General features: G+C 35.5%; 1 protein-coding gene across 1 annotated transcript in view; it reads left to right on the forward strand.

The window, feature by feature from the left end:
- The first annotated feature begins 384 nt into the window (after positions 1-384).
- The window catches only part of LOC150097879 (uncharacterized), a 365,709-nt gene continuing 341,645 nt past the window's right edge, over positions 385-24,448 (forward strand). The window contains exon 1 of the mRNA XM_090406619.1: positions 385-515. Within this exon, the coding sequence (XP_090262745.1) occupies positions 385-515 (131 nt within the window). The remainder of the gene's footprint in view (positions 516-24,448) is intronic.

The raw sequence follows: 24,448 nt of genomic DNA on the forward strand, positions 1-24,448 counted from the left end.
GCCAAAATCAAAAAACACAACAAATGAAATAAAGGATGTCCACATTGGATTTATGAGAAATAAAGGAACAAGAGAGGCTATCTTCAGTATCAGGATGATACTAGAAAGAAAATTGGAATGGTTGAAAGATGTTTATCTCTGTTTTATACATTATAATAAAGCATATGATAGTCTTCATGATAAGAAATTAATAGAAATCTTAATAAGGAAAAAAATAGGAATGACACAAGACTGATATCCCAAATATATTGAAACTAAACAGCAAACATAAAAGTCAACAGTGAACTGTCAGAAACTTTCCAAATACAGAAAGTTGTTAGGTAGGGAGGGATGTATGCTTTCTCCTCTTCTATTTAGTCTCTACAGTGAAAAATTTTTGACAGTATGGGCGAACTAGAGGGAATAAAAATTGGAGGAAGAAATATAAATAATCTTTGTTATACAGATGATACTCTATTGATTGCCGAGAAAGAGGAAGACAGACTTATAGAAGTTGGAGCAAATAAATACACAGAGTAAAAAATATCCATTAAATTAAATTCCAAAAAAATTAAAGTTATGATAATAAACAGAGAAAAATACAGAGAAAAAATGAAAAAGAGAGAGAGAGATTAGGAGAGAATAGAAATTGCAAAATCAACCTTTAACAAAATAAAGAATGTATTAATATCAAGAAAAAAAAATAGAATAAGAATGATTAAATGCTTTATTTTTGGTCTGCTTTTCTCTATGGAGCAGAAACTTACAATAAACAACGAGACAGTAGAAGAATTGATGCTTTTGAGATGTGCACATACAGAAGAGCATTGATGATCTCATAGATTCAGAAGAAGAGAAATTAAGAAGATTTGGAGTTGATAGATACTAAATTGGAACTAAAAGAATACACAGAAAAGAAAAATATCATAAATGGGTCATATAGTAAAGCAGGAAAGTCTTCATAAAGATTTATTAGTGGGCAGAATTGAAGGCAAGTGAAAGAAAGGAAGACAACAATACAGATGGTTCAGAAACATAAAGGACTAGCTGGGCCTTTATGGACTAAGATGGGTGCCGCACTTGCACACAGCAGATCAAAAATGCACTTGCATGAAAATCTCTGAACAGTGCTTGGAGCGTTTTAACAAGAATAAAACTGATTTTGCATTGATTTATTACTATGGATGAGACGAATTCACCATTATACACCAGAATTCAAACAGCTGTCAAAACAGTGGACAGAAGCCGGTTGTTCAGCGCCAAAGAAGACAAAGTCGGTTCCATCAGCAGGAAAGGTCATTGCATCGGTGTTTTGGGATGCTAAAGGCATTTTATTTATTAATTATCTTGAAAAGGGTAAAACAATAACTGGGGAATATTATTCCGATCTTTTAACCAGACTAGATGAAAAAATTCTTGTGAAAAGACCCTGTTTGAAGAAGAAAAAAAATCACCTTTCATCAGGACAATGCACCTACCCACAAAGGTGTTTTGGCAATGGGAAAATTAAGGGATCTGCACTATGAATTGTTGGAACATCCACCCTATTCCCTATATTTGGCTCCCTCTGACTTTTGTCTCTTCCCAAAACTAAAACTCTTCCTTGCTGGTCACCTTTTTCTTTGAATCAAGAGGTGATTGCGCTTTATAGGAGTATTTTGCAGATCTTACTGAGGACCACTACAGGGACGGGATAATGGTGCTCTAGCATCGCTGGTCTGATCTCATTTTGCGTTTCTGTCATTTCTGACGAAAGGTGACTGTAGTCATTGCCCACAAAGTATTCCTGAGATTTTTGCACGGTAGTTCACCATTGCTTTCCCCGACTGCCAAATTTTATCCGGGCTCGGAACCAGCATATGGCTCGTATATATTCATGACTGTAATCCATGTGTGTTCACGGGGCCAATTTGCCTGTTCTGGGGGACAAAAACCCAAGTTTACGGGTGAAAAAAAACTCCCTATCTCCATATGAGACCAGCTAACTCACCTTTAGTCGAAAGAGACCAGATAAAGGTTTCTCACGTCACTGACGGTAATCAAACCCTGGTCTTTCTGACCAAAGGGCTTCGTCTATAGTGACTGAGCTACAGAGGCTCAGCATCACTGGAATAATTTTATTAGTCTTATTGGAGAGTATGTTGAAAAATAAAAATAAGTTTGAAATTATAAATTAATTTTTTTCATTGTTAGGCCGAGAACTTTTCAGACCACCCTCGTATACTATTTTTTTTCCCTATAGATACATACCTATGATAAAAAGTTTAATTTATAAATTAGGCATAGTAAGAGATTAACAACAGAAACTAATAATAAAATAGAACAATTATAACAACATACTGTAATAAAAGTTATCCGAATGTGAATGGAATCTTAGCAACCTCAGCATACATTTTTTAAATTATTTATTTCTTATTTTATGAAGTCGGGAACTTTCACCTTTTTCACTTAAAAGGAAGCACTTTACAGCTTCTCTTTGGCATATCTGAATTGCCAGCATCACCACTCTTGTGCTTTGGGGCCATTATTAGGTAAAAATAAGGGGTTACTCGAACACAAGCACTGCAATGTTGCAACAGCTGATCTGATAATCCAGAACTACTCAGAATAGCATGCAATTTAACTTATGAATTGTCTGTTACTAATAGAAAGAGCCATACTTCTTCATTTCAGTGATGTAAAATTACATAGGCAAAGTGGATATTAGATCCAACATTATTTCAAAGCCGAATGTTTGTAGAAAGTATGAAAGTTTCGTAAGTTGACCTGAGAGTTTACGAGAATACAATCCTTGACATCCCCGAGTTGCCTTAGCAACTTAAGTTGTGCAAGCTAAGGCAATTTGGTGATGCCGAGGATTGTATTCTCGCAAGTCCTCAGGTCAAGTTATGAAACTTTCATAGTTTCTACAAAAATTTGACTTTGAAATAATGTTGGATGTTGGATAATAAGTAAAATAAGCGTTACTCGAACACAAGCACTATAGTGCTGCAACAATCGATCTGATAACCATTTATATCTGTCTCAGAATAGCATGCAATTTAACTTATGAATTGTCTGTTACTAAAAGAAAGGGCCATACTGCTTCATTTCAGCGATGTAAAATTGCATAGGCAAAGTGGATATTAGATCCAACATTATTTCAAAGACGAATATTTGTAGAAATTATGAAAGTTTCGTAAGTTGATCTGAGAGTTTACGAGAATACAATCTTCGGCATCCCTGAGTTGTCTTAGCTACTTAAGTAGTGCAAGCTAAGGCAATTTGGGGATGCCGAGGATTGTATTCTCGCAAGTCCTCAGGTCAAGTTAAGAAACTTTCATAGTTTCTACAAACATTTGACTTTGAAATAATGTTGGATCTAATATCCACTTTGCCAATGCAATTATAAATTGTTTATTTCTGGAATTTTCCATTTAATATTTTCGAACTGGGGTTGCCTGCGGATAAGGGGGACTACGGTGTTACATTTTCTGTTCAGTGCAAAATTCCGTACGCAGTTTAGAATACCTTAATTTCTTTTTAATATTTTTTCTTTGAATATAAATACACACAATTTTTTTTCATATCAATATCATCATTTATTATTATTATTATTATTATTACGTGACACCTCCAAGGAGTCCAAGGACTCGTCGAGGGTGGGAACATTTTCCAACTCTCCGCTTCCACCAACTACAACGAACCGCAGCTACCATCATCATATACACCAATGCCATATACTAGTATTTTCCCTGAATTATTCACCGTATTTACATATGCATTACAATAATTTATAGTCTGTGATTATGAGGATTAGTTGATTGAGGTGGGCTAATCCTACCAACTTCGAAACTAGGGTTAGCTCTTTTGAAGACTGGGATTAGCCTTCACTATTTATTTGTTTGTTACTGTTTATGGATGGAATGTAGGCATTGGATGCTGGTGATTTGTGAAGTGTATATAGGTGTTAATGCTATTTTAACTGTATTGGTATGGCTTCCAGCATTTGTGTTTTAATGTTTTGTAGTTGTCTTTGTGTTTTAAATTTCTTGATAGGTTGTTGAGTAGCGTGGTTATTAGATATGATCTCGCAAAAACCATATGAGTTGTTGTGGGTCATGTTATGCGATATGTGTTTCAGTGTTACAATAGGTGTTGTTGAAGTATTCCTTAGTAACATTATGTAGTGTTTCAGATTTTTAGTGTCAGGATTCTGTTTATCGCCGTAAGCACTTTCGGATATTGGCCTTCTTGAAACAATTTTCCTATGTAATGTTTCTAATTTTGTTAGGTAGCTGATGTGTTTGCGTAGACAGTTATACTGTACCTGAGTAGAGATTCGCAAATACATTGATATAGGAGTTTTTTTTATATGTTAGATGGAATCATGTGTTCTACTTGGAAGAGTTCTGCTGCGATGATATGGAGTTTAGTATGTAGTTATTCTGTATGTTTTGTCCATTTAAGGTGCAATCTATGTAAAGGCCAAGGTACTTTGCATGTGTTACATGTGTCATTTTGGGACATTGGCAACTATTTTTGTTGTTAATGCAGTTGTATGTGTGACAGTGTAATGATAATGGTGTAGGGCGCATGATTCTCAGATTTTGTATAATTAATATCTGCATTTTGGTGCCATTGATCATAATTGAGTTTTCGTAGAAGAAAAAATATTATTCATCATGTTAGTTTTGTTGTGAGTGAATAAAAATCATGTTGTTTATTAATTATGGAATAAGATTACACTGGTTTTTTTTTTTTTTTTTAACCAATAAATTTGGGCTGTTTGGCTTCTTCAGGACATACAAAATGGTAAAGACAACTCAAAGTCACTAGTACACAGAACAAATGCATAAAATATAACAAAATTAAAAAGACGCATAACATCATACACATGGAGTGTGTATTTCATTACTTATTGTTGTGTGTGCACGCTCTGTAATTTGCAGCAAAATTAAATTCCGGCAAGCTATAGCAATCTTATTAGGGGTTTCCATATATCAGGCAGGATATCATTCCTTGATTTCTGTTAAGGCTGCTTTCAGAACAGAGAACCACTGTGGCTTCTTTGAAATTGCAACACCGGAAATTTTCTTCTAGATAAGGCATGGAACTTTTGTCCCATTCAATGGTATGGCTTTTGTTGAAGAAGTGGAAGACTAATCCAGAACTATCTATTCTGTTGTTTTTAACATCCCCTACGTGTTCCTTGTTTCTTATTTCAAGACTCCTTGATGTCTGACCTATATAGTTTAGACCACAAGAGCAAGGGATATTTTATACTCCAGCATATTTGAAGAAGGCATTGCTGTCTTTCGGTGACCTTATTATATTTCGGATCATCTTGATAGGTTTGAAAGTTACTTTAATTTCATTGGGTTTGAAGAGCGTTGCAATCTTTTTTGACACTGTTTCTGCATAAGGGCAATTAAGGATTTATATCGAGTCTTGGCAGGTTGTTATTGTGTGGGGTTGCTATGAAGAATCTTTTTAATTAAATTTCTTTGATAGCCATTGTTTACCAGGGTCTGTGATATATGAGTTAATTTGTCCTAGAGATCTTTTTCTTCTGATATGATGCTGGTGGCTCTATTTTTGAGCATGTGTATGATGCTAAGTTTTTGAGAAATGTGGTGAGTAGAAGAGAAGTGAAGATAACTGCCAGTATGGGTTGATTTACAGTAGATGTTAAGGCTGATATGTCCATCTGCTTGTGTTTTGATTAGGGTATCTAAAAATGGTAGTTGTCTATACTTCTCAAGTTCCAAGTGTATTTAATTTTCTGATGGAAGGAATTTATCTTTGTTAGAAAGTCAAAAAGCGCTGTTTTAGTGTTTCTCCAAATTATAAAAACGTCATCAACTTATCTCCACAATACTAATGGCTTAGGGTCTAATTTGGAAAGGATGTAATTTTCTAGTTTCTCCATGAATAGATCTGCACACGGAGGAGATAGGGGACTGCCCATAGCCAAGCCAGTTAGTTGTTCGTAGATAGTGCTATTAGATTTAAAGAAGTTCGATTTGAAGCAATGACTGAAGAGGTTAACAGTATCTTGAGGATACAGATTGTATAAAATGTTGATAACTTCATCTACTGGGATATTGGTGAATAAAGATATCACTTCCAGGCTGGCAAGAATATCTGTTTCAAAAATGGAGATGTTTTTCAATTTAGTAATGAAGTGCTTTGAATTTTTTTTATGTAGGTATCAGAGTTTCGAATATGATCCTTTAGGAGATGGGCAAGGTGTTTAGACAATAGGTAGGTTGGAGAATTTCTTCCATCTACTATGGGGGCATAGAGGGACTCCACTTTTGTGAACTTTAGGAGAACCGTATTATTTGGGTGCAACGACTTCAATCTCTGTTGTAGATCTGTAGACCAACTATTCATATTATAGAATAAATTATTAGTGGCCTCGTGGTTTTTCCATGTAGGGTCTGAGTCCGATAAGTTGATATATCTGAGCAACTCTGTGATCTTAGCTGTGTAGTCTTTGGTGTTGAGGATAACTGTCGAGTTTCCTTTGTCTACCTTTAAAATGATGATTTGTTTGTCCTTCAAGTTGGAGAGAGCTCTCTTTTCTAAAGGTTATATTTTGGTTTGGTGGTCTTGACGACGAAAGGATAACAGCGCTCTTTAATCTAAGATCATTGGCTATTGTTTCGGATGAAGATGAGAGTGTTGTCTCTATGTTGGAAATATGCCAACCTTTGGAATATGGTTAAGTGCGATAGCAAAATTGAATCCTTTTTTTTAGCATGCTAACTTCTGATTATATTAAGGAATGGTCAGAGAGGTTAAAGATTACTTTGTCCTCAGGCAGGCAGGCTGTGTTTAGACTTATGACTTCTTTCATATAACATATTAAATTTCTTAATTTGACTTTTTTTGCTGATAAGAAAAGTCTTGTTGAAACTGTTATGTATCATGTTATCAAGAAGTGTCCATTAGTCAGTTTCTATGTTGTTCGTCATGTCTTCATAAAGTCAGAAGCATATTAGATCTATTTTGATAAGTTCATGTCTGATATTTTGTATTGTTGGATCGTAACTCTTCTCAATTACGTTTTTTCTTATTATTATCATCTCGTCATAAATTCGATTTGTTGAGGGCTGATATATCAATCGAATGTGAAGAAAATTTATATTATACTGCACCACTCCATATTCAGAAATTGCAAAAACAACTTAGATAATCAACCTTCAACTGTATCAGGTTATTATAAAGCTGAATTTAGGCCGAGGTTCTTATTATTATTACTTAGGGTTCCCGCTGAGATTCGAATTATTTTAATGAGCGGTGCAATGAAAAAATCAGGCAAATTCAAGATTCAATTCAAACAAAATTATTTAATGCAGTGACACATAAATTACATTATAACACAGTATTCCATCAGGGACATTATGATTGAACGAATATAAAGTTCTCATTAAGTCACTAGTATACTACTCAACTGAGCTTAAACTTTATAATTAAAGATTATATTATACAGATCTTATCCTTCTTATTACAAAGAGCTTATATCACAACACTACTCTCATTAAGGTTACATTTCAAAACAATTTTAAATATCAAATCATTTCAAGATATTCAGAAGAATACAACTCATGAACATTCAGACATTCAGTTTGTGATTCTCTAGGCTCAGTTAATCAATTTTAGTTCATGTAAGTTTGAGATTCCTAAATCACAACAGTATTCTCATTCAATTAATGAACACTTAATTCAATAACATAGCATTTATCATTTGAAGAAGGAAAAGTCTTAGCACATCACATATTAAATCTCGACTCGCTGAATACTGCAACTAGGAACGATTTACTTTCGGAGGAATTAATTTTCGTTACATCTTGCTAAGTATAGTAAAGGTAATCTTACCAGGATATAGCTTCAACACATAAGTAGATTGAACAACAATTTTTAAAGTCCTTACTGACTTTTGCTATGTAGTAGCACAAACTTGAAAGAATTCATTCGCGACTGATTTATAGACTCGGGAGAATATAACCTTTATGCACCTTTATGTTTAAATTATCTACCTATTTCTTCTTTTTCATATACGTATTATCCTATTTCCTGCACTATTCCACTGTTAGATGTTAGGAAGTCTTGGTATAAATCCAACTCAGAAAAAAGGTAAGTTAAATACCAAGCGATTCTCGGTCCCTTAAATACCATTTTCGGCACGTCAAAATTCTCTTCCAGTCTCCAGCTACTGTTCTCTATACTTCCCTACTCGATTCTGTTTTTACTTACGTTTTCGTATCTACTCCTTCCCTTTTCCCACCAAAAACTGGTTCTCACCGGTTTAGCTCACATCAGCTTCGCCTTGTGGATAGTATAGAGTAAACACGCGCTAACTAAAAATAATATAATTTCTCATAGCAACCAATCAAGTGATACCACAAAGAATCTTCTGGATATATCAGAATTACATATATTACAGTTTCTAACATTATATTAAAGGAATTAAATTCACAAAATTAATGATATTTTAATACACAGCTTTTCATAACTGTAATTTATCCCAAACATATATAATTAAATAAATATCGATTAACATAACTTGAAGAAATTACATAAATAGCAAATTATGAGCATGAGACTATTAGTTAAAAAAAACACAAATGTTGCTCAGGGAAGTAGATTATGTTGGACTCTGAATGATATATTACAATTTCCATTTCTCTTCATTCAGAATCCAACACTATCCTATCACGTAATAGCCAGGGATATTTTGAAATATATTAATTAAGCCTTTCTTGAGTGGAATTTTTCTTTTATAACTAGAAATATAGAAATGATGTTGAAGTTCCTGCATCTTTTTAAGAACTTGAGATGGTTTTTCAAGAGTCTAGCTTTTTTACATTTGACTCAAAACAACGTACCTTGTGTTTCATTGTTCCATTGAGTATGTTCATTGTGAGTATATTTTTTTGGCCACTAACGTAATTAATTTTAGAATAAGATTACAATAAGAATAAGAATTCAAAGCACTTCATTACTAAATTAAAAAATATCTCCATTTTTGAAATAGATATTCTTGCCAGCCTAGACATGGTATCTTTATTCACCAACATCCTGGTAGAAGTAGTTATCAACATTTTATACAATCTATATCCTTAAGATACTGCTAACCTCTTCAGTCATTGCCTCAAATCAAATTCTTTGAATGGAACAGTACCATCTATGAACAACTAACTGGCCTGGCTATGGGCAGTCCCCTATCTCCTCTGTGTGCAGATCTGTTCATGGAGAAACTAGAAAATGACATCCTTTCCAAATTAGACCCTAAGCCATTAGTATTTTTGATGACATTTTTATAATTTGGAGAAACACTAAAACAGAGCTTTTTGACTTTATAACAAAGATAAATTCCTTCCATCAGAAAATCAAATTCATCTTGTAACTTGAGAAGTATAGACAACTACATTTTAAATACCCTAATCAAAACACAAGCAGATGGACATATCAGCCTTAACGTCTACTGTAAACCAACCCACACTGTCTTTTGGTGATAGAGTATACAACATCCCTTGTATACTCTAGCAGTCTTGTGATCTAAACTATATAGGTCAGACATCAAGAAGTCTTGAAATAAGAAAAAAAGAACATGTAGGGGATGTTAAAAACAACAGAATAGATAGTTCCAGATTAGGCTTCCACTTCTTCAACACAAGCCACACCATTGAACGGGACAAAAAGTTCCATGCCTTATCTAGAAGAAAATTTCCGGTGTTGCAATTTCAAAGAAGCCACAGTGGTTCTCTGTTCTGAAAGCAGCCTAAACAGAAATCAAGGAATGATCCTTCCTGACATATGGAAAACCCTAATAAGATCGCTAAGTTTGCCAGAATTTAATTTCGCTGCAAACTACAGAGCGTGCACACACAACAATAAGTAATGAAACACATGCTCCATGTGTATGATGTTATGTGTCTTTTTAATTTTGTTATATTTTATACATTTGTTCTATGTACTAGCGACTTTGAGTTGTCTTTACCGTTTTGTATGCCCTGAAGAAGCCAAACAGCCCAGTTGGTGATACTTGTTGGCATAATTTATCATTAAATTTATTGGTCCATAAAAACCTAGTGTAATCTTATTCTAAAATTAAGTTAGTGGCCAAAAAAATATACTCACATGCTGTTTATTATGAAATGCATAAAAATTAATCATTCCATTTTACAAGAAAGTGACTGCTTTTAAAAATTATCTTAACTTTTAGTTATTTGTATATCCTGAATACAATAGCTTGCTTTCCCCTCTGCATAGCTTTCTTTTTCAATAGTACACATATCTTTGTTTACCTCTAATATGCAAACAGGATACAACAGACAATTTTTCATGCAGAGGACAACACAGGACAATTTGTACATCATTTTCACTTCCCTTCCAGTTCTATCTCTGCCACATCAGTTTCTGTCAGATCTGTTACTGCTGCTGTATCTCTTGAATGATATACCCTTGCAAAATTATCACTCTGTAACTTAACTATTTATCTGCTTTTCTGATTGAAGAAATCAGAAAACTATTCTACCTTCATGGGAGGTAGAATAATGAATAATATCAGTATTCATTATTCTGCTATAATAATTTTACCTTTTATTCATCATTATAGCAAAAGAACTCTTGAGATTTCTGTTAGTCTGTTTTGGCACCTCTCATAATCTGATTTTGCCTTCATTAATTATTCTTATTATGCTTGTTGTCTCTGCTTTGTACTTACCCTCAAATTATTGATACTTACCCTCAAAGAGAATACTGGATACTACAATAATACTACATGAAAAGATGACATTATTACTAATTTCCTGTTGACAGTTTTTCTTCTAATTACTCTGTTGTCTGCCAAGACTCCAATATGATCAGATCTTATATTTCAGTCTTCTGAAGTCCTTTTTACATTTACATCTTGGTCTTCTTATGGGTATTTTTCTTGTTTTCCTGGGCATCAAACACTTATTTTGCTAACTTTTCCTTTTCTGTTTAAGTAACTATGCCACTTGAGATTAACTTGGTTTCAACAATGTTAAGTTCCTTTCTGATCTCTTTATTTTTAATATGATTCTTCTATTGATGCCAACTGTTCTCTCTCCTAATTTTTCTTAGAACTTGCATAAATGTGGTATCCAGTCTTTGATCAAACTGATTTATTTCAGTATGAGCAGTACTAATGAAGCCAAAAAGAATCCTAAGGCGTTCTTTCGATATGTAGCCAGCAAAAGAAAGAATGATTATGGAAGGATGACATTGATTGGAGAAAATGGTATAAAGACTGCTGTTGCGGAATGTGTGGTGGAGATACTTAATGAGCGGTTCATAAAGGTCTTTCAATCTTGTGAATGTGACTTCATGGCGAGATTGAGAGCAGTTGACGATGGGGAGGAGAGACTGACTGTAAGTGAGCAAGAGGTGTATGGGGAGTTGAGTAAACTAGATGTTAATAATGCTGTGGAACTTGATAATATATCACCACATATTCTGAAGGAATGTGCCAGGGATTTGACACCTCCCTTGACATATATTTTTAATATTAGTCTTGCACTCGGTCAAGTTCCTAAGGAGTGCAGGATTGTGCCACTTCATAAAGGAGGTGATCGAACTCAAACATCAAACTGTAGGCCTATCTGTGTGTCAGGTGTTGTGGTTACGTTGTTGGAGAAGCTTGTGAGAACGAGGATCCAGAGTTGAGTTGACAACAGTGGTATTATCTTTGATGGACAGCATGGATTTGCTAAAGGGAGGTCATGTTTTAGTAATCTACTTACCTATTACAATAAAGTGACTGCTTCCTTGGACAGAGGAGAAGGATACACAGTAATATACTGGATTTTGCAAAGATTTTTGATGGATTACCACATGATAAGTTGACAGTCAAACTAGAGCAGATGGGGTTGGATATTAGATTAGTGCATTGGATTGGAGACTGGCTATCTGATAGGTATCAACAAGTTGTGTATGGGGGAAGCGATATCCAGTAAAAAGGAAAGTCACTAGTGGAGTGCCTCAGGGGTCTGTTTTACTGCCATTACTGTTTAACTTGTATATTAATGATATTGGTGAAGATTTGGATGGAGATATTCAGTTGTTTGCAGATGATGCAAAGTTAAGACGAACCATGAAGAGTAGTGAAGATGTTGTGGCCTTACAAGAAGACTTGAATAAATTGAGTGATTGGACACGGAAATGGGGATGTGAGTTCAATGTTGCAAAATGTAAGGGTTTAAAATTTGGAAAACAAAGATGGGATGCAGAATTTATGCTTGGTGAGGATATATTGTTGGAGGTGCAAGAAATAAGAGATAAGGGGGTGATAGTGGATAAGGATCTGAAATTTAGGGGACACATAGCCAAAATTGTGAAGAACACAAAGGCTTCTGGGAATGATGTGGAGGACACTGACGTGTAGAAGTAGGGAGATTCTTGTTCCGTTGTATAAGGCTTTGATTAGGCCACACGTGGACTATTGTGCCCAGATTTGGTTGCCTGGTTTTCAGACGGATGAAGAGATGTTGGAAAGGGTCCAAAGGCGAATGACTAAGGTAGTTTCTGACCTCTGGAATGTCGAGTATGAGGAAAGATTGAGAAGATGTAATTTGCAGAGTGGTGGACAGGAGGAAGAGGGTAGATATGATAGAGACCTACAAGTTGGTAAGGGATTGTTATAGGATCAATGCTGGAGAAGTTCTATATAAAATAGTGGGAGATTGGGGGAGAACCAGAGGTCATCCCTAGAAACTGTATAAAGAGGAGTGAGAGGCAGGTTTTTTTTCGTGCAGAGTTGTAAATGATTGGAATGCCTTGCTTGAGAGCGTGGTGTGTGCAAGGAGTTTGAGTGTATTTAAGACATGGTATGATGAGCTGTGTGTGATAAAAGGACCTCCCAGATGAGTCTTTGACTCCTTGAGGTCTTGGGATAATAATAATAATTTCTAACCTAGCTCTCAGTACCTTTAGTTAAAATTGGTTTGAACACTGTCTTGTATATAGTTACTATTTAGTGCTAAAGATACCAAGCAATTTTATAAAGTTGGTTTTTTAATCCTTTTTCCCAAGTAAGCAAACAGACAGGTAAGTCAAGTTGTTCCTGAACATAGTTCAGGTCTAAGGCAACTCGTGGTAAAGGTGGAGTAAGCTCTGATCACTTTTCTTAGTGTTTCCCCTAATGCAAAGCACCTCCCCTTGTGGAGATGTATGATGCTATGCATTAAAAGCAAGGGCTACTACCCAGTCCGGTTTCGACCTTTATTGAGGTCTCGTCAGTGGGAGCCAGACCCAAAAATGCCAAGGCTGAAGTAATGCAGAGCTAGTCGAAACCGGTCTGGGTAGTGGCCCTTGTCTTTAATGCTTAGCATCATACATCTGTGCAAGGGGATGTGCTTTGCATTAGGGGAAATACTAAGGAAAGTGATCAGAGCTTACTTCACCTTTACCACGAGTTGCCTCAGACCTGAACTATGTTCAGGCACAAACTTGACTTACCTGTCTGTTTGCTTACTTGGGAAAAAGGATTTAAAAACCAAATTTATAAAATTGCTTGGTATCTTTAACGTATAGTATACCCAAGGTAAAAAAACTTTCTACATACTATTTAGTGTTTTGGCTAATTTTATTTCTTATTCATTCCATGTTAATTTATTAATTTGACTCCCTACCATACCATACCATACCAGCTTTACTTATTTGATTATTTCATATTTAACTTGCCATCTTCACTAAATTGTGCCTAAATAGCTGAAATGTTTTACTTGATCTATAAGTTCTCTATTCAGAATGCTGATTTTTTCAGAATTTCTGCCATTATCATAGTCTTCATTTTTTTTTTTATTGCTAATTTTCATATTAAATTTGTGATTCACTAAGTTAAGGAATCGGCAGACATGTGCTGGATTTATTATTACAGTAACCTCCATGGAATTGGTAGACTTATCATGGGAGGCCAACTCAACCTGCGTGTCTACCATGTTGAAATCATTTATACTTCCTCAGGGCCAGTCCGAGATTATCTGATGCCCGTAGGCAAAGAAAATTTAGGCGCCCCTATACATTATGTCTCTCTATATATATTTTGCCATACTCACACATGCACACATACACCGAAGTCTTAGTGCCCCTAGGCAATTGCCTGTGTTCTCCTAATGATAAAACCGGCCCTGTACTTCCTACATTTACAACATACTTCGTCAATGCGTTTCACTCACTAACTATTCTCCATGTTAAATGTCTACTCCTCATACTCTTTGTCACCATGTCTTTACACATCTTCCAAGCATGGCCTCTCATTCTTCCCATTTTCCTCCATTCTTTTTATAATTCCTTCTATACTAATCTGGTAAAATCCTTAACTAACTTGAAGGTCTCTTTCATATCACCTCTTTTCCACTTATCCACTAAACTCTTTAATCCAAACGGGTGTGGAGGAAGTGGGGGAGGCAAAGGATGATATGTTCACAATATATTCCATGAAATTCAGGGAACATATTGTGAAGGTAACCCAGAGGATTGCTGCAGTACTGAGAAGGGCACTGACCTACAGAGATGTAGAAAGAGTTCAGAGGCAGATAACAAAGATCGTTTTAGGACCGTACAATGTTAGCTATGAAGATAGTCCGAGGGAATGTCGACTACAGAGTTTGGTAATAGAAAAAGGAGAGGTGATGTGATTGAGACTTTTAAACTATTGAGAGGTAGTTATAGAGTTGACACTGGTGTGTTCTTTTGTTTTGTAGAACAGGAGAAAGGAGCAAGGACAAGGGGCCATCCCTGGAAGTTATGAAAGAAAGTTGTGAGTAGGAGGGTTGCATGGAGGGTGGTTGAACTGTGGAATGCATTGCCTGATGGAGTTGTGAGAGCACAGATGGTCAGTGGGTTTGAGGAGTGGTATGATAGACTTTGTGTTTTCTAGGGTAGGCTTCCCACAATGAGTTGTGACTCCATAGAGGCCTGAATCATCATCATAATAATAATAAACTCCCCCAACCCCCTCTGCATAACCAACACTCCCAAGTCCCGATATTACTTTGGTCATTTGTCTCTAGGTCCTCTCCAGTGTTTTCACATCATAATGAAAACTAGTCAACTAAATTTAAATCACCAAATAGTTCATGCGTGTGGCCTGACCAATGCCTTATAGAGATACATCACAACCTGCTTATCCCTATATGTTGGTGTACTTATCATAGTAACAGTATGGTGTGCAGTCTTTGCAACACTTACTGTGTGTCCTTGTAACTTTAGTCCACTATCTACCATAGCTCCAAGATCCCAAATCTCATCCACTTCCTGAAGTACAGCTCCACCAATACAGTATGCAGCCTTATATCTCTGCACCCCAAAGTGTATCACCTTGCATTTATTAATATTAAAATTACAACTCCACTTATTTGTCCAAGCTAAAAGTCTGTTCAACTCTTCCAATAAAGAATTAACATCAGCAATACTTCTGATAATTCTACCTAACTTTGCATCATCAGCAAACATTTGAAGATATTAGGGCCCAAGAACAGAATCCTGAAGCATGTTACTAGTCACCTTCCTTTTCTGAGACACACTATTCCATCATACAGAACTTGCTGATGTCATTCAGAAAGCTATCATCAATCCATCTAATCACTCTGATTCAGTCTTATCCTTTGCAGCTTATATGTCAACTTATCATGTGGTAATCAATGAAATTCCTTTGCAAAGTCCAAGAATATCAATGTATATGAATTATTATTATTATTATTTACCTTTGACCTCCATGGAGTCAGAGACTCATCGTGGGAGGTACTCACTATTGCATACAATGCTCATCCAACCGCATCTTAATGTGTCTTAACTCCACAACACATTCAGGCAATGCATTCCACTCACCAACCACCCTCCATGCAAAGAACCTGCTTCACACCCTCCTTATACAGTTTCCAGCAATGGCCTCTTGTTCTACTCCCCTCTTCTATTCTATGAAAAATCTCTTCCATGTCTACCTGATAACAACCCCTGACCAGCTTATATGTCTCAGTCATATCCCCCCCTCTCTTCCTCCTATTCACGAGGCTCTGCAACTTACCTTCTCTCAATCTGTCCTCGTGCTCCACATTCCAAAGACCATTGACTACCTCTGTGAATCTTCTCTGTACTCTTTCCAACATATCCTCATCACCATGAAAACCTAGCGACGAAATCTGTGCATAATAATCCATATGAGGCCTGAACAAGGCCTCATACAACGGAATCGTAACCTCTCTATTTCTGCATGTCATGGTTCTCCACATCATTGCCATTATTCGATGTGATGTCTTCACAAATTGTGCAATGTGGCCCCTGAATTTCAGGTCCATGTCCACCATCACTCCTAGATCTCTCATCTCCTCTACTTCTGTTAAAGTGTTTTTGCATCATCTGCAAACAGCTGGATATCACTAGTTAAACCCAAACCAATATCATTAACATACAAATTGAACAACAATGGCCCCCAAAACTGACCCCTTTGGCACACCACTGGTGACCTTTCTCTTTTGAGATACTGCACCCCCATATACAACTTTCTGTTACTTATCCGACAGCCAGTCACTGATCCAACACAGAAGTATGTTATCTAGTCCCATCTGTTTCAATTTTAAGAGCTTGTCATGTGGTAGTCTATCAAAAGCCTTTGCAAAATCCAAGTACATCACTGTATATGCATCTCCCTTGTCCAAGGTATTTGTCACCTTGTTATTGTACATAAGTAAGTTAGTGAAATGTGATCTCCTCTTAACAAACCCATGCTGATAACCACATAGAATACCGCTGTTATCAACCCTGTCTCTATCCTACTTCTCACCAATCTCTCCAGCACCTTCACCACAACTCCAGATATACAGACCAGCCTATAATTTGAAGCTACCACCTTTATGCTGTGGAACAATTTTACCCTCCTTGGAGCCTGTGCTGTTGCAAAATTCTTATTAAACTGGCATGCCAATGTTACTGCCAGTTCCTTGGAGCATTCCCTTAAGATGCATAGTGATATGCCTTCAATTCCCATCGCCTCTCTTATGTCCTCTACACTTGTTCCTCATGATTCCACCCTGATCAGGATGAAACAACCTTATAAATTGATCACTGAATACCTCAGCATCTACTGCAGCAATTACCATTCTTCCACTTTCATCCCTTAACTTCATCTTTCCATGATCATTCTTCCTTCTACTTGCCACATATCTAAAAAAAACTCTAGGGTTTTTCTTAGCCTGATTTGCAATTTTCATCTCATACTCAACTTTTGTTTTCTTTACTAACTGAGTCACTCTCTTGGCTTGTTCTTTATATTCTTCATGCGACTGATTACCATTATTCATCTTGTACTTCCTCCAAAGTACTTTCTTTTTCCAGATTTCATGCTTAAGCTCACATTCATCCATTTTACACCTACCTTATTCAGCCTTTTGGCCTTTGGGATACATTCGTACATTGATGCTGTTATGTATTTCTTTGTAAGTTCCCATGCAGCATTTATTTCCTTACCGCTCAACTCCTCATTCCACGTTATAGCTCGAAGTTGTCTCCTAAGCTTGTCATAATCACCAGCCTTATAATTTTTCTTATCCAGCTCATGTCACCTTAACATGAAATGTAAACAGATTGCTAAAACAAACCTGCCCTTTATAAACCCATGCTGACCATCATAGAGAATCCTATTTCCATCATCCCAATCCAGTATTCTATTCCTAACAAGTTTCTCTAATACCTTGACCACAACAATGGATATACAGACTGGTCTGTAATTGGAAAACTTTGGTACTAGATGCTTATGAAGTGGTACTGTTTTTCCTTTGTTCCTCTCCTTAGAAACCTTCCTACCACTGCAAGACTTTCTTTAAATAACCAAGTCAAGGGCAAACTAACTTGTTTGCAAATTTCTTACAAATACTGATGTGTCATCCATTCCCACGGCCTCATTAACATCTAACCCAAGCAACACTTGATATACCTCTGATTCTTTCACCTCTAGTTCATCTAATATTGATTATGGTTGGTCGGTGAATTTAGAGCCTGTGTAAAATTGGTGATTTTTATCTGTTTCATTGTGTTTTTTCCCTTAGAAAATTAATGTTTTATAGCATGTTAGTGTAGATTTGTCTATCATAAAACAAGCTGTTGATGAGCGAGTTATAACTTCGAGTTTTCCAGGAGCAAAAATTAAAAATATAATGCAAGCAGATTCAAAAACAGAAAATAAAGAAAAAAAACGATATCATAATTGTAGCAGGTACTAATGACTTAACTAGTAATAAGTTTAGTATGAGAGAGGACATGAAAGGGTTGTTGGAAGAGGCAAGATTGAAGAGTCAGAAAGTGAAATTTATAAGTATATTACCTCGATATGATAAAAATGAATTAAGAAGAAGGGCTATGATGGCAAATGATTCGATGCATAGGCTGTGTAGAAGGAATGGATGTGTGGAGTGAGTTTGAGGTAAGATTAGATTTGTATAAGAGGGACAGCCTATAAATGAATGTGTTTGGTATCAGGAGTCTTGAAAAACTAATAACTGGTATGAGACCTAACACAGAGAGTCAGTGAAACTAAATTGTAATGGGAAAAATGGTGAGAATATGAGTGCAAGAGCGACAATGTTATGATGTGCTAATGATGGGAATGGGCATTATCATGGAAATGATCATAAGGAGAGAACGATTCTGACTTTGAGTTTGTCTGGCTCGGACCTATCAAATGTGTGCAAAGATGTCTTCATGTATAAAGCACTAGAGAAGAATAGAAAGCTGCAAGTTATTCAACTGTGTCATGCAGACTGCGAACAAGTGTATACAAAAAAAAGCATCATCATCATCATACGTATCAAGGATTTAGGCCTAGTATGGCCTGTTCCGGCCTTAGAAGTCATCGTTGAATCGACGTCCTGGTTTTCTTTTTCCTAATGGCTTGTACTTTAAGGCTTGTTTTGGTAGTCTTTCTGTTTTCATTCTTTGAACGTGTTCCATCCATCTATCATCATCATCATCAAATTCCTGCCATTTACCCTCAAGGGGTGTACAGGATATGACAGTACTACATGAAAAAATTACATCATTACTAACTTCCTATCTACAATTTTCCTCCAAATCAGTCTGTTACTTGTCAAGACTCCAACATTATCAGATCTTATATTTCTATCGTCTAAGGCACTTTGTACCGTATCAATCCACCTATATCTTGGTCTTCCTCTGGGTCGTTTTCCTGCCAACCTGGCAGAGAACACTTGTTTTGCTAATCTTTCCTCTCCCATTCTATTTAAGTGACCATACCATCTGAGATTAGCTCTGCTAACGCATTCCTGGATGCTGACAATGTCAAGTTCTTTCCTAATATCCTCATTTTTAATATGATATTGCCATTGATGCCATCTGTTCACGCCTCTAATCTTTCTCAGGACTCTCATATCTGCGGTCTCTAGTCTTTGGTCAAGTGTTTTACCTCTGACCCAGCTCTCAGATCCATAAGTTAAAATTGGTTTGAACACAGTCTTGTATACAGCTAATTTAGTGTTCCGACTAATTTCTTTCTTATTCCATATGAATTTATTCAATTGACTTCCCACAATGCCAGCTTTGCTGATTCTGTTGTCTATTTCTATATTTAGTTTACCATCTTCAGTAAAAATTGTGCCTAAGTAGCTGAAATGTTTTACTTGTTCCACAGGTTCTCCATTCACAACACAGTTGACATTTTCAATGATTCTGCCTATTTTCATTGTCTTTGTCTTTTTATTGCTGACCTTCATACCATATCTATTACAACAGCTATTCAATTTAGTCAGAGAATCTTGCAGACTTGTAGCGGATTTATTTAGAAGTATAACATCATCCGCATAAAGCAAAGAGCTGACATTAACATCTCCAATTTTGATATCAGGTTTAATACCACATTCCTTCATAATGTGATCCATATAGATAATGAATAACAGAGGGGATAATGTACATCCTTGTCTCACACCAGATTTAACATTAAACCATCTTCCTGTACTTCCTTCAATTCTAACTGCTGACTCACAACTCACATAAAGACTAAGTATTGCTTGATATAATGCCCCATTGACATCATATAACTGCAGCGTATTGAATAGCTTCTCTCTTGGCACCTTGTCATATGCCTTTTCCAAATCGACAAAACTTAAATACAGATCTTTGTTATATTCCCATGCTTTCTCGACTATTTGTCGTAAAGTGAAGATCTGATCCTGACAGCCTCTATTTGGCCTGAATCCAGCTTGTTCTTCACCAAGCTTTTCTTCCACAATTCTTCTCAACCGTTTCTCAAGTATACTTGCATAGATCTTGCCAGGAACACTCAGTAGGGAAATACCTCTGTAATTCTCACATTCAGTTTTATTTCCCTTTTTATATATGGGTACTATGAGAGCTCTACTCCAATCATCGGGAATTCGTCCCTCTGTCCAGGCTTTCTGAACTATGCAGTGCAGCCACTGTAAGACTCTTATACCACCATACTTCAGCATTTCTGGTCGAATATCATCTACTCCTGCTGCCTTTCCACATTTCAAGCCTTTGATGGCTTTTTCTACTTCAAGTATGGATATGTATTCCTGACTGCATGCCTGGTCAGTGTTTTTTATCACTGTGCTGTCATCACTGCTTGTTTCATTTAGCAGTTTTTCAAAGTAATTACTCCATACTTCAAGGATATCTTTTTCTCCTGTTTTCATTTCACCTTTATCATCTCTAATTCCTTTTACAGCACTCTTTCCTCCATTCCTAAGCTTCTTTAACAACCTCCAGAATATTTTGCCACCTTCTTGATATTTATCCATCTATGTTTATATTTTTTAATTTTTTCAATTACTGGTTCTTGGTTTAATTCTTTCATAATATCTTCGTTTCTTTTGTGATCAAATAGGGTATACTTTGCAGTTTTTCTCATAAACTTCATTTCTGCTGTTGTTAATCTTTGTTTGTCTTTTTGTTTTATTGTCCAGATTTCGCTTCCATACATTAAGACCGGTAGGGCTAATGTATTGTATACTTTTAGCCTGGTTTGTTTTTGAACTAGGTTTGGTTTAAATATAGAGTTAATTATTCCTGTTATTTTTAAATATTTTGCAATTTTTATGTTTATATCTTTTTCATTTTCATATGTGATCATACATCCTAGGTAGTTAAATGAATTCACCTGTTCTAAGATCTTGTTATCTATTACTATTTTAGTTCTTGCTGGATCTTGTCCTTTAAAGGCCATCATTTTTGATTTTTCTGTTGATATTATCATACCATAATCTTTGGCTATCTAATTTAGATCTAAAATAGCTTTCTGTAAGTTATCTTCAGAATTTGTAATTATTATTTGGTCGTTGGCAAAAAGGAGAGTGTTTAAGTTAACTGTAGGTGAAAGTTTAATTCCTTGATGTAAATTTTTACTCCATTTTATTATTATTTCATTTAAGTAGATATTAAAAAGAGTTGCTGAGAGGGGACATCCCTGTCAGACCCCTTGGTTTATCTCTCTCGTATATGATAGCTCATGATTTAATCTTATTTGTATTTGATTATTTTCGTATATACTTGTGACAGCTTTTAGGATATTATTTGGTATTTGTCTTTCTTTTAATATGTTAAATAATATGTTTCTTTTAACTTTGTCAAATGCTTTTTCAAAGTCAATAAATGCAATATGTGTTTCTAAATTATATTCTCTTCTTTTCTCTATTATTAATTTTAGGCAGAAGGCTGGGCCTATACATGATCGTCCTTTTCTAAATCCATTTTGTACCTCTAGAATAAAGTTTTCGGAATATTTCATTAGTTTGTTATTTAAGATTTTGCTGTATATTTTGTAACATGAATTTAGTATACTGATACCTCTATAGGTTTTAGTGTCATCTCTATTACCTTTCTTAAAGATAGGAATCACAATTGCTTTTTTCCTTTCTATTGGGGGGGATACCAGTTGAGTAAATTTTATTTAAAAATAATAAGAGTCTTCCTTTGAATCTTGTTCCTGCGTATTTATATAGTTCTGAACCTAGCTTATCTTCTCCAGGTGATTTTCCGTTCTTGTTTCTTTCAGGCTGATTTCTAATTCTTCTTCAGTTATTTCCTTTTCATTTTCGTTAATTGTTTGCCAGTTGTCTTTTTTAAAATATTTGTCTGTCCACAGTTCTGTGTAGTAATTTAGAAATTCTTCTAATTTCAATTCAGTGTTTAATTTTATGTTTTCTTTGGTATTTGCATTTAGGTGTTTCAAAATCTTATATACATTGGGTCTTTTTTTATATAAATCATGTTCTAAATTAGAAACAAATTCCATGATTCTCTATGTCTTTTTCTGACTTCTCTTTTAGCTATGGCTCTTATTCTTTTATATTCTATTTCATCTTCTAATCTTTTACTGCTTAACCATTTGTGATAGGCTTCTTTTTTCTTTTTGATTATTTCTTTGATTGTATCATCCCAGATCTTCAGTTTTTTTCTTTTATTGAATTTTTTGGTCTTTCCTAAGCTTTCATTTGCTGCTGCATTTAGTATCGTTTTTATATTAAGCCATTCTATTTTTATTTCTTCATTTTGTTTTATTTTATCTAGATACTGGTTAATTCTTTGTTCATATAGCCATTGTACATTTGTGTCATTCAATAGTCTAGTTTTATAAACAAATGTTTCAATTTTTCTTTCTGTTCTTGTTACTTGTAGCCATTTAGGTGGTAATCTTAATTTTATTTTAACAAGGAAGTGGTCACTGCTTATTTCATATCCTCTGTGAACTCTAACATCTAGTGAAAATTTTGATGTCTTTTCATTTAATATGAAGTAATCTAATATTGATTTCCATCCTCTTGCTGCCCAAGTATATTTATGTATGTCTTTATGTTTATAGAAGGAATTCATTATTTTTAGGTTATTATAAACTACAAAGTCAATCAATTTTTTACCATTTCTGTTTAGAGTGTGTTCTCCATGTATTCCTATATTATTATTAATTTTCGTGTTTCCAATTCTTGCATTTAAGTCTCCTGCTAAAATTATGTAATCATTTTTATTTATTTTATTATATATGTTTTGTAGCTGATTATAAAAATCAATATTATCCTGTTCTCTTCCTTCTTCTGGGGCATATAAACCAATTATTGTTAAATAGCCTCTATCTATTTTTATTCTAGCTTCTATTATTCTTTCATTCCATAATTTATAATGTTTTAACTGTTTTGAAAGGGAGTTATGAATCCAAATCATGACTCCTGCTTGTGCTCTTTGGTCTCTGTTGACTCCACTGTATATCACATTAAAATTTTCAGTTCTCATAGTTCCTTTTAATTTCTTTTTTGTTTCAGTGATTACTGCTATTTTAAAATTTCTTTCATTTAATAACTGGTCTAATTCTATTTCTTTATATGCTATTCCTCTTACATTCCAGTTTGCTATGTGTATTATATTTTGTCGTTTCCATTTTCGTTTTCCCTTTTCCATTCCAGGGTCGTTTCCCATAGATTCAATCCGATTGTCTTTTTCTGTCAGCTTACAAGTATGGTTATGTTCTCCATGTCAGGGGACTAGCCTGACGATGGAATAGTTCAGTGGTAGGGCTGCTACCTTAAGGCTTCTGAACTTGCCTTCTTCCGAATTTAAACCCATAGGAGGAATAGGGTATATTGAAGGGGAAAGGGTAGATTATAGAAGAAATATAGTAAGATTTATAGAGAGGACATAGTTGTAAGGCCAGAAATGAAAAGACCCCATGGCCCTCGAGTACTCTAATAGCACAAGGGTCATAAAGTAAGAAGAGTTGGCTGATAAAGCCTTATAGGAAAGATTAAAGTAAGTGGGTCTTCCTCAAAGTAGAAGAAGGAGAGGATAGATCCAGCTAGGGGTCCATGGGAGTGCCGCTTCCCTTACAATCAAGATGATTGCCCCTTATGGCCCTGTTGGTCCACGAGTCCTTATTCAGTATATTCGGACCACCCCACCATATATATATATACACACACACACACACGCACGCGCATGTACACACACACACACACACACACACACACACACACATGGTGAGCTCCCCTATCCGCCACCCAGGGGACGTGCTCTCTAGGGGTTACAGGGTCCCCTGAGAGAAAAGAGCATGAAGGTAATTATTATGTCTATATGCAAATGCTAGGAGTATCAGAAACAAAGGGGTAGAGTTGAGACTTATGATTGTAATACTAGTAACAGTATTTCATTTGGCAGTGAATTTGAAGCCATCTGGTGTGAGGTGGAATCTAACAAGATCAATTACATAGTTGGGTGTTGTTACAGACCTGGTGGATTGGTTGCTACAACTCAACAAATTCACTCTCTGTTTCTATACACTATCCGTTCCTTTCAGTACGCATTTCTATAATTAAAATCTCCCATTAGGATCATCTTCTTTTTGCATGCCCAACTAATTTGTCTAAACATTTCAACATTCCCTGGCCTTATTTAAGAATGTAACATCATCTGCATAAACTTAAGGTCTGAGTTGATT

This window comes from Typopeltis vanoorti, chromosome 16, assembly GCF_054136105.1.
Source record: "Typopeltis vanoorti isolate ZY-2024b chromosome 16, IOZ_Tvanoo_1.0, whole genome shotgun sequence".
In the NCBI taxonomy this organism is placed as follows: Eukaryota; Metazoa; Arthropoda; class Arachnida; order Uropygi; family Thelyphonidae; genus Typopeltis; species Typopeltis vanoorti.